The sequence below is a fragment of the Propithecus coquereli genome, unplaced genomic scaffold (assembly GCF_000956105.1).
Source record: "Propithecus coquereli isolate 6110/MARCELLA unplaced genomic scaffold, Pcoq_1.0 Scaffold785, whole genome shotgun sequence".
NCBI classification, from domain to species: domain Eukaryota; kingdom Metazoa; phylum Chordata; class Mammalia; order Primates; family Indriidae; genus Propithecus; species Propithecus coquereli.
This window is the reverse complement of record NW_012154007.1, coordinates 1,475,450-1,486,387: the sequence shown is the minus strand read 5'-3', so window position 1 is coordinate 1,486,387 and position 10,938 is coordinate 1,475,450. Positions and strand designations below refer to the sequence as shown.

The window sequence follows — 10,938 nt, the reverse complement described above, 5'->3', positions numbered from 1 at the left end:
TCTATGCAGCAGCCAGGGAGTCACGCTGCAGGACTGTGGAGTGGGGAGCCGCCAGGGGCACCCCTCAGAGGGGCAGAGTTTGGGTCGGGCCCTGAGATCTTTAAATGGATGCTTTCAGAGATCTAGTCCCAGGGTGACGGGCCAATGCCCGTGCTGCAGCGGGTCTGCATTTACCATGCACACATCACCAAAACGGGCATCCCCACACAGGAGCCACCTGCCTCAGAGCCTCTGCACAGAGCACCCGTGTGACAAGGTACAAGTGATTTCTATGCAAAGCAGGCTCTGAGAATATGGCACCGAGGAAGCCACAGCTCCTTACAAGACTCCACAGACTGAGGAAGTATTTTATTGAGCCACAAGAGGGGGCTGTTGGTTAACTTTGGAAACGGCGCCTCCGCTGCAGCAGGAAGGAAGAATGCCCCAGCGGGGTTTTGGTTACTTCTTCCAGGAAGGAGCCACTCCTCCACTGAGAGAGTCCAATTCAGGTTTTGAGAAATGAAAATTCACAAATGGCCCAGAAAATCCACAGGGCCCATTACGTTCTGGGAGTTAGTGGACATATCGGCTCCCACAACCTAGACTTGACCGGGGCAGGCTTCGACTCTGGTCAGCAGGCGACACCCCCGAGGACACTGGGCAATGTCTGGAGACATTTTTGGTTGCCGTGACTGGTGGAGGATGCTGCCGGCATCTCGTGGGGATGCTGCCAAACATCCCGTTATGCACAGGACAGGTCCTTCCCTCCGACAGAATTATCTCACCCAAATGTCCACAGTGCTGGAGTTGAGAATCCCTGATTTCAACGAAAAGAGTAATTTTCTCTCCAGATGGGGAAGGCCTCTCCTGGCTGCGGATTATGTGTGGCTGGTCTGGAAGCTTCTGGATGTTCTCTCATCCATCAGGAGAAGCAGGTGCCCCCAGGGACATGACTCCTCCAGGGAGGAGCTGCTGCCCAGTCAAAGGACCCACCCCCAGGTGTCGCTGTGGCCGGGCACGGGCTCCCTTCCACGCACTCTAAGTGCCTCCCAGAGAAGACGCTGCCGCAGCGCCGCCATGTACCTGTGGCTCCTCAGCTCCCGTGGGTCAGGACAGGACTCCGGGCCAGGGATTCCCTCGTCAGGGTCATCAGGCCCTCAGAATCAGACGCCCCTATGGTGACCAGGCCTCAGCTGCCAGCTGCGCCAACAGGCAGGGAAACACAAAGCCGGGAACGGGTCCGACGAGAATGCTGTGGCCGCCAACGGCCAGGGTGCGTGGGAGGGAGAGGATGGGGCGCTGGAGGTGGCAGAGACGAAGGCCTCAGATCAGAAACACCTGCGCTGCGAGAGGCCCCTCCCTGGCAGCACTTCTCGGAGATGCTGGGGGCAGAGGGCCCCGAAGCCGTAGTGAGAGCACCTCGAGCTCAGGGAAGGCAGGCTCGGAGGCATCCGGACCAGGGGCTGGGGCTGGGGCACGGGGGGGAGGAGAGCCGGGGAAGGGGGCAGCTCCGCGGAAGACTGAGACCCTTGAGGACCCGAGCCAGGGCTCAGAGCCAAACGAGACGCAAACTCGCACCCGCATCTCCGACACCGCGTCTCCAACGCCGGCTCCCACTGTTCTCGGGCCACGGGGCCTGCCGTACCCCGCCATGCCTTCCAGCTTCCTTGCCCACCCCTGGCACGACGGGGCAGTGAGGCCGAGCAGAGACCCACGAGCCCTCCCTCTTCGGTCTCTCACGGCTGTGGCGGGGGAGGCGGTGTCCACAGGGCGTCCAGACCCAGGGCTTCAGGTTCGGTCCCCCACACTGGTCCGAAACTACAGATTGCTCCTTCTCTTGAGCGTCTTCTTTGAGTTCTCACCGTCACCAACGTCACTTTCCTGCTGACTCAGCCTTTTGCTGCTTAAAACAGGGAGGAAATGCAGTGGTTAGGACTCTGGTTCCGTGCCTGTTCCGTGCACGACTCACATAACGGGATTAAATGAAAAGGCATCAGTGGGCAATCAAAACAATTTTCACTATGACATGAGTTGTTAAGAAAAGCAAAAAACCAGTTTCCGTTGTTGGGTGGGCGACCATCCGGTGCCATGACTGAGGTGCCCCAGGACAGATCCCCTATTGCAAATCCCGAAGCTCTGTGCCCAGTGGCCAGCCCTGGTGACAGAAGGCACTGCACAGCAATTCAGGCTGGACCCTGATGGGGCATGGAGGTAGGTCACAGCCTGCCTGGCCAAGTGGGACCCAACAGTGGCAGGGACTGCACTTCCCGTAACAGCAGGGCCTGCTGTTCTCAAATCACGCCACGTAGCCCATTTCTCGGGCCTTCGCAGCACTGCCTCTGCGAGGAGGGCCGGTCTTCCTGCCCTGACACCAGGCACGTGGCAGCTGCGTGCACGCACCGTACTCACTCACAGGCAAAAGCTGGGGCCCCGTTGTACCTGAGCGATCCTGAAGTGTGGTCCCCGGAGGCAGGGTCCTCATCGTTGGGCACCCCTGGGTCGGCCCTCTCCCTGGACAGGGGCTTCTTCCTTTTGGTCCTTAGGAGCTTCTCTGTAGAAGATAGATGATCCCAGGCATTCTGTGACTTCAGATGATTGACAACTTCTCTGGGCCTCACTCCAACCCAGCCTGACATTTCTGAGCACCCTCTGAGCACTGCCACATGTGTGCTCAGTACCCCAGGCTATTATTCCCATTTCGCTGACAAGGAAACTGAGGCCCCGAAAGCCAGCACAGCTGGTTGGAGCTAGAGCTGGGATTTGAACTGAGGTCTGCCGGGCTCGCACCGTGCTGCCTCTCCACCCCACTGACTGTAAGACTTAACAGAGCAGTAAGAAGCTGGAAACATAGCCCCGGTACCATGGCTTCCATTTCAATAGATCTGTGTTTCTATGCTACCTTCGGAGTCACTCTCCCGTCGCCAGGTTAGGACATCCTGGGACATCACTGGAGTTGCTGCTGGCAAGGGGAGGAGAGCTTAGTATCTCCACTTCACAGATGGGGAAACAGAGTCAGAGAAGAGACACAGCTGGGGAGCGGCAGACCCAGGAACCAGAATCATCAAATGCCAGAGAGCAAGGGCCCTGTGGTGAGCCTGATCATTTACAGCCAAGGGCAGGAAAGCCCAGAGAGGTTAGGTGCAAAGCCTGAGGCCACACAGCTAGTTAATGGTGGAAGTGGGACTAGACTCCTATTTCACAGCCCCGAGTGCCTCCTGCTCTAGCGCAACGCCGTCTATGACTCACCCGGCAGCCCGCGCTTACTGGGGAACAGTTTGCTCTCAGCAAGGGGCACCCGGGCCAGCGCCGCCAGCTCAGAGATAAAGTTCTGCTCAGCTTCCTGAAATGCAAACGGAGATCAGTGGGGCCTCCCCTGCCTTCCTCCACCTCCCCAAACGCCCCTTTGCAGAATGGGGTTGACACCCTTGAGGCTGACAGGACGCTGCCCCAGACGTGGAGGAGAATTTTCTCAGACGCCCCCCAGAGACTTAGGAGCAGGGAGGAGGCACCTGCAAGGCAGGGAGCTACCACTCGCCAGCTCCTGCCAGATAACTGTCGCCTCATGCCTGCGACCCCCACTGTACAGATGAGAACACTGAGGTGAGATGGCCTCAGTGACCTGCCGTGGCGGTGGCAGCAGAACAGGATCTAACCCCCTTATGCCTGACTCCACAGTCTGCGCTGTCACCTGCCAACACAGGAGTTTAACCAGGCAGACCTGAATCCATGACTTATTACCTGCGTGACCCTGGATGGCAATCTAACCTCTGCGAGCCTCAGTTTCCCCATCCGTAACTGGGACAATAACAGTGACCACCTCCTCAGGTGCTGGAGGACGACAATAGATAGTGTGTGTCCAGCTCTCAGCTCAGCAGCTTCTACGACAGACCCTCAATAAATAGACACCAACAACCATTGCTGTCATTCTTTCTTTTTTAAGGCAGAGTCTCCCTCTGTAGCCCCAGGTGGAGTGCAGTGGCGTCACTGTAGCTCACAGCAACCTCCAACTCCTGGGCTCAAGCAATCCTCCCGCCTCAGCCTCCCGAGTAGCTGGGACTACAGGAGCCACCACGCGCGGCTAATTTTTCTATTTTTAGTAGAGACCTCACTCTTGCTCAGGCTGGTCTCGGACTCCTGAGCTCAAGCAATCCTCCCACCTCAGCCTCCCAGAGTGCTGGGATTACAGGCGTGAGCCACCGCACGGCCCATTGCTGTCATTCTTACTGTCACAGTTACTACTGCCTGGTGGGGACACACCATTAAGTGCTTCCATTCTGGAATATTTAAGTGTTTATATGTAGGTGGCCACTTTGCTTTATTGCTGGACTTTATAATCCCACACTAAGGAGATTTTTCTGTGATGAAATATCCACTTTATAGCAAGAGAGCTGAGCATGCTGTATGTTTCAGATAAGTGCAAATCTCAGTGACCACCAGCACTGCCTGGGTGACACAGACGTTAGCCTGACCCTGAGAAGCTTCCTGGTGGCCATGTGCACACAGGGAAAGGCTCATTTCTCTGTTGGGCCAGCAGACGTGGGCTGATTGGCTTGTGAGGGGCGCTGCAGCCACTTGGGGAGGTGACACAGCCCTGCCTGCCTTCCAGGAGCCCACGGTCCCACGGCGAGGCCAAGGCATTACCACAGTGGAAGGCGCGGGGTGGAGGGAGTCCCCTCACATCGCCCCGTGGCTGACCTGTGGCATGGGGTTGGCCTTTTGCCATTTCTACTCCTCTTTAAGCCACTGCCTTTCAGAGCCCCGGTTACATGACTGGTACCTGCAGCTGGGTCTCGAGCTGGGTTTCCAGAAGTTCCATAGCTCTCGCCTGCTGCTTCCGGGCGTCCAGGCGCATCTGCTGGTGCGCAGGGAACTCGGCCAGGAACCGCTTTTGCTGCGACAGCATCCTACGGAAGGGATGAAGGCCATTGACACTGCTCAGGACGGCAGGGCCACCGGTCCTAGCACAAACCTTCCTGAAAAGCCTGCTGAGCTGAGGCAGTTAGTGGCTATGAGACGTCCTTGGACACTCGGAGCCGGGGAGGAGCCTGGCCAGCGGGCACCACTCGCTGGGGCCACACACGCTGCAGCCACGGCGCGAGGCCCCACCGGCAGGCCGGCTCATCATGGAAGTGGACACCCCTTGCTTGATGCTTGGCAGTGTGAGGAATCCTGCACGTACATTTTTCACGCGATCTTTGGAGTGGTTCGGTGGCACAGGCAGGACAGAGCAGGAAAGGGAAGGGGAAGGAGAAGCCCACAGGTGGGGCCACCCTGAGGACATGCGGGTGCAAAGAGGCTGAGCAGAAAGTGGCATGTTTTCCCGAGAAAGCAATCTTACCCCCGAGGGAGGAATATTCCCCTAAAAGGACCAGAGGCCTGCCAGCCACCCGTCCCTGATTTTAAATTTCAGAAGCACCCCAGCCCCTCCCTTGTAAAACAGGACACTTCCTCGGATGCAGCAACTGGAGCTGGGGCAGAGGCCAGGCGGGTCCCTGACCCCGGGAGCTGCCACCTCCCTCTTTGGATACTTCACGTCCTCAGCTGAGTCTTCTCCGGCCCTTGGCAAACAGGAACATTCAAATCCAGCCACCCTGTTCCCACCATTGCCCTGCCTTCTTTCAATCTTTTAGGGTGGATTCTCTGAAAGGGGCTGAATTTCTACACCTGAAGGCAGAAGTCACCTTTAGCATCCATAGGCAGCCGTGCAAGTGGTGTACCCAGAGGCACAACAATGCCACCTTGCTTTGCTTCCTGCTGTCTGCAGTAATGCCTTTCCCCTCTTCTTTGTCTTCGTCTGGAGAACTCCTATTCATCCTACAAGACCCCATCATCCCTTCATCCACCCATTGATTCATTAAAGTGTCTCTGGCCTGCCAGGTTCTGTGCTGGGTTTGAGACACAGGTGTAAGAGACTCGCAGTCCCTGCCCTCATGGGGCTCTGCTTTGAGCTGGCAAGGGGATAGATGCTGAACACGTAACTCATTCGATTGACACGGCTGAAGTGAGCACTCCGTGGTAGCCTCTCCCACACCCTCAAGGAGGCCGAGTTTCACTGGAAACCACCTGTGAGTTCACAGAGACGAGGGAGGGGAGGGCATCCACAGCCGTGCACCAGCCCCTGCGTCACACGAGACGGGTCATGCCCCCCTCGCCACGGGCTTTGCTTTCTTCTTCCGTAAACCAGGGCAGGCCGGGTGGCTGCTGAGGCCCTCCTCTGGGATCACCTGGCTCAGAGGGAAGTCCTTGGACCACGTCCGTAGAATCCCTTGGTGGGGAGCACGAGGGTTAAAAAGTCAGATTCCCGGGCTCCATCTTTGAGGAGTCTGAAGCTGTGGGACCCAGAGTCTGCAAGCTCAGCGGGAAGCCAAGTGTGCTCCTGTGTCCCGGATCTGAGGACTGCCAGGCCCATCATTCGCCAGAGGCACAGAAAGTCAGGGCGAGTTCAGTCCTCGAAACCCGAGAGCAGGGCATTTGCCAGCTGCTGTGAGTGGCCAGTCGGAGGACTCAGGAGGGGCTGGGGGGATGCTGGCATCGGTCTGACCCAGGGGACACTGCGCTTCTTGTTTCCTGCACGAGCGTCCAGATGAGGGCTGGAGTTGACTTTGCTGCGTGTGGCGGGGCTCCTCCTTCCTTGCAGCGGGGGCGCCTCTCCCCCGGCGCCGCGCCTGCTCCCACTCAGTGCGTTCTCTCTGCCTGTGTCTCCCTGTCCAGGCTTGAGCTCCCGAGTGGCAGGAACTGCCCCTGGTCCCCAGTTCAAGGCCAAGCAAAGAATAAGTGCTTACGAGGGCATGTTGGTGCTGTGCCCACAAACTCTCAGCCCCCCGGGGGTCACCTGCACGTGCACGGACAGCTCCTGCACATGCCAACGGCTTCCTACGCCAAGCACCTGTGCCTACACCTTAGGGCTTTCTCTGGCCACAGGAGGGGTGTGCCTGGCTCGCTGGGCGCCAGGACACCTCCCGGACAGACCTGCTGCCAGTGCGGAAGGGGGGCCGCAAACGTCCTGTCTTCCCGGCCCCTTGAGGACGCAGCAGGGAGCTGTGTGCTCTGCACAGTCCTCAGCAGGGCCCCGTGGAAACCGTCCTTACCACGGGGCCGGCCGGGTTTTCTCCCGTTGCCACGGGCCACACCATGACCCCCAAAGATGTCCACGCCCGAGTCCCTGGAACCTAGGAGGACTCTACGTCACGTGGCAAACGAGACATGGCAGATGTGACTAAGGATACAGCCCTTGAGGTCTGGAGAGCAGCCTGGTGACCGGGTGGCCCTGGGGGGGCAGAGCAAGTGGGGTGCAGAAGGACAGTCCACGCGTGAGCAGGACTCGACCCTGTCGCTGTTCTTGCTGAGGGGTCACACGCAAGGACAGAGAGGGAGGTGGGGTGGCCTGTGGCTAGGGGATGCCGCTGAGGAAACCAGGACCTCCGTCCCCAGCGACCTGCACGTGCTCAAAGCAGATTCTTCCCAGCTGGCTGGAGGACAGCCCGGCTGCTCAACGCCTTGATCTGGGCCTGTGAGACCCAGAGAAACCGGAAGTGCCAACCCCGACTTCTGGCCTCCCACACTGCAAGACAATCAGTCTGTGTGTGGCGTGGGCTGCCCAGGTTGTGGTCACTGTGACGGTTGCTGTTGCAGAAAACGCCCATCCTCCCTGCACGTCCCTGTTCCTCAGCCTGCTTCCTGGAGTCACCGCCCAGGGGAACAGCCCGCACCCAAATCCCCGTCTCGGGGTCTGCTTCTGCGACACCGAGGTGTGGGTGAGAGGGGAGGTGCGTGTCCGGGCTGTAAGGAAGCCACCGTCACGCCTGTACCTGCTGGCTGACCTGCGCCAGGAGCTATCGCAGGTGCTGCGTGTAGACCACGGGCAGGACCAAGGCTGCTGGCTTCTGCGCTGCGCGGGGGAGCGGACGACGGCCATGTTAATGGGCACACGTGCGCAGTGTCACGTGCCAGTGTGTCACAGGGAGACGCGCTATACGAAGTGGCAGAGAATGACCCCTACAAGGGGGACCCCCGAGACCAAGGTGCAGACCTCACCTCTGGTGGACAGCCTGGGAGGCCCCGAGAGTTCCACCTGCCAGCCTGCTCCCCGACGAAGGGCCGCCGTGCTCTTGCTGTTTCCGCAGCTTGTGATTTTCTACCCTCTCACCTAGGCCACGGAACACGCGACAGTCAAGGGGTTGTCTGGGGGGTGCACTGTGGTGGGTCTGGGACAGGGGCTGGGCTTTGGGGAGAGCAGGACACACCTGCTCTCGAAGGATGTGCCACGACACCAGCGCGGGGAAGGGTGTGGTGTGTGTGGGAACAGATCATGCGTGGCAGGAGGAAACTGTCCCGTTGCCCTCTGTCCCTCTGCTCCCTCCCCTGCTTTCTCATGAGCAGAGGACAAAGGGAGGCAGACGGGAAAGACTCCACACTGAGGCACCACGCAGAGCTGGAAAAGCCGCAGCGAACAGGAGAAGCGACTCTCCAGAGTGCAGCGAGCCTTCTGAATGCCAGCGCCTAACGAATGCCGCCGCGGGTCTGGGCAGTCGGGCCTCTGAAGTCACGCCCCACTTCTTGGAGCTCTGTCCTGTTTGCAGATTTAGGTGCTCGTGGTCTTTAGAAGTAAACGTGAAGTGACAAGGTGTCCTGGGTTACCCGGGACAGGCTCGGTTCATGCCATCTGCCCGGGAGAGTTATTAACAGTACCCTTCACTCTCGAGAGGTCCTGGCTGGACAGTGAACCGCAGGACTGCCCTCTTCAAGACACCGCTCAGCTGGATAAGCCAACTCACCGGCCGGCAGGTCCAGGGAGCCCTGCCAGGAGGCCCGTGACACCCAGCTAGCTGTGAGACGCACAGCGGCCACTGCCTGGCTGGCCCCGAACTTGCTAGCACCTACAGAGAGACCAGACCTGGGTGACCTCACTGCTAGAACACTGTAACTCTTAAACAGAACAGCTCACTGAATGAAGACAAAGGAGTTCACGTGGTTAAGCTCAGCTACATTGTTTCAATGCATTTACTGTGGAATCCCCACATTACAGTTGGGGTGTCAGGGAAGCAAGAAATAAGGGCTGAGATGTGTGGGCGAGTCCAACCCTGGTCCCACAGATGGGGAAACGGAGGCCTAGTGAGGGGAAGTGACACCCCTGGATCTGGAATGTTCTGCAGTGGCAAGCAATCATGTCTCTTTCCTGCTAAACAAGCCCAACTTTGCTTCGGAAAACCATGAAGAATCTGTAGTCATCGGCACATTCCTGGGCATGTGCCCAGATTTTACTGGAATCTAGGCCTCTAATTCCCCAGGACACGGGGAAGACAAAGGTGGCAGCTGAGCTCAGCTGAGGAACAGCACTCGGGGAAGGCAGCCCCGGCCCTGCACCCTAACCACGACCCCCATTCCTCCGGGGATCGATTGCTACCTCTGTCCTGGGACGAACCAGGCAGAGCTCGTGGGGGAATGCGGAAGCCCCCCTGTTGGGAAGCTCCGGATGCAGGGAGGATGCTACCAGAAGTAGCCTTCAAGAAATGGCTTTCGAATGTTATAATTTGTATGTTATTACTGGAATTGGGGATAATGTCCTTTCCATCACCCCTGGTTCCTTTTACAAGAGCCCTTGGGAGAAAATTCTTGGGGTCTCAGGACCATCTCAGGGCCACGGCCTGCTCTTGTTCATGGTCACTGCAGTGGCTTTAATCAAGCACGTTTCCATCTCCTTGGCTACCAGGGAGCCTGGAGACAAACTCGCTTCCCATCTGAGTGGGATCTGCGGGTGCGTGTCCTAGATGACGACCCTCCCCGACTCTGTCGCCTACCTGTCCTTGCGCGGACCTACCCACTTACGAAACACCCTATTGCACCGTGTGTCCCTGTGCATGTGTTTCTTTAAGGCCTTTTGAAAAGCCGTTTGGGACAAAGCAGGGGATGAATAAATACATAAAAGCATTAAAAAATTAAATTCCCCCAAATAAAATTTGAAGCACTTGACGCCCCATCCTGCCCCAAACTACAAGCCTGGACCGTCCCTTCTGGGGGTCCCCACGGGGGAGCCGTACCCTGCAGGGCCTTCAGGTGCTGCAGTTTTCTCTCCCTGTGGTCCTGCACGATCTTCCCTATTCGCTGGTTGTACGTCTGCACGAGGCGGCTGATGCCGGTGCTGGTCACGTAGACGCTCTCCACTGCCGCCTCCACCAGCGTCCTCTGCAGGGGGAGAGAAGGACAGTGACAGCAGAGAAGTCACGCATGGCAGCCACGGTGGCCCATTTTGTGTCCTGCCTCCCCTTGCCCTGGTTCATCTCTTCCACCTACTCACCGACTGGGGTTTGTCAGGGAGCAGAGAGTGTGTGGTTGGTTTAAACCAGTCATGATAATCTTATATTTTCCTAGGTTAGGGATCGTCTAAGGCTGCCTGTGTAGCCCAGTTCTGGCCAATGAAATACAATGTTAGGAAAAGTCTGCTGGGGCGGTCTTCCCTCTCTGAACATTAATGAGAAGCCTCAGTGGGTAAAAGACTTTGCCACTTCCCTCTTCCTGCCTGGAATGCAGACCTGATGTATGGAGAGGCAGTGGCCATTTTGACACTATGAGGCAAAAAAAAAAAAAAGAAAAAAGAAAAAAGAAAAAAGCAAGAATGGTGGATTGGAAAGAAAGAGACCGGTCCTTGGTCACATCACAGGGAGCCACTGTGCCAGCTGGGACCAACCACCTCACATTTCTTGTTGCATGGCATAAGTAACTTCCATTTATTTGAGCCATTGTAGTAGGGCTTTCTGTTACTTACAGCTATAGGCATTCCTAAATGATACACCTTCAGACCAAAGCAGAAAAGAGGAAATGCTGAGACACTTCATTATTGGGGTTGTGTTGGTTGTGCTCTGACAAAGTTACCAACTTTTTCTTCATAAGATTATGGACAAAACTCAGAAAAGTTAAGACACAAAAGTGCCCATTTCAACATTTATTGGATGGTGTCAGGCT

General features: G+C 57.4%; 1 protein-coding gene across 1 annotated transcript in view; it reads right to left on the bottom strand.

Annotated features, from left to right (window-relative positions):
- Positions 1-578: 578 nt before the first annotated feature.
- Positions 579-10,938, bottom strand: part of EVC (Ellis van Creveld protein) — a 71,062-nt gene continuing 60,702 nt past the window's right edge. The window contains exons 16-21 of the mRNA XM_012662850.1: positions 10,017-10,161; positions 8,014-8,125; positions 4,757-4,883; positions 3,226-3,319; positions 2,419-2,530; positions 579-1,879 (exon numbers count right to left, since the gene is read on the bottom strand). Of these exons, the coding sequence (XP_012518304.1) occupies positions 1,798-1,879; positions 2,419-2,530; positions 3,226-3,319; positions 4,757-4,883; positions 8,014-8,125; positions 10,017-10,161 (672 nt within the window). The 3' untranslated portion in view covers positions 579-1,797. The remainder of the gene's footprint in view (positions 1,880-2,418; positions 2,531-3,225; positions 3,320-4,756; positions 4,884-8,013; positions 8,126-10,016; positions 10,162-10,938) is intronic.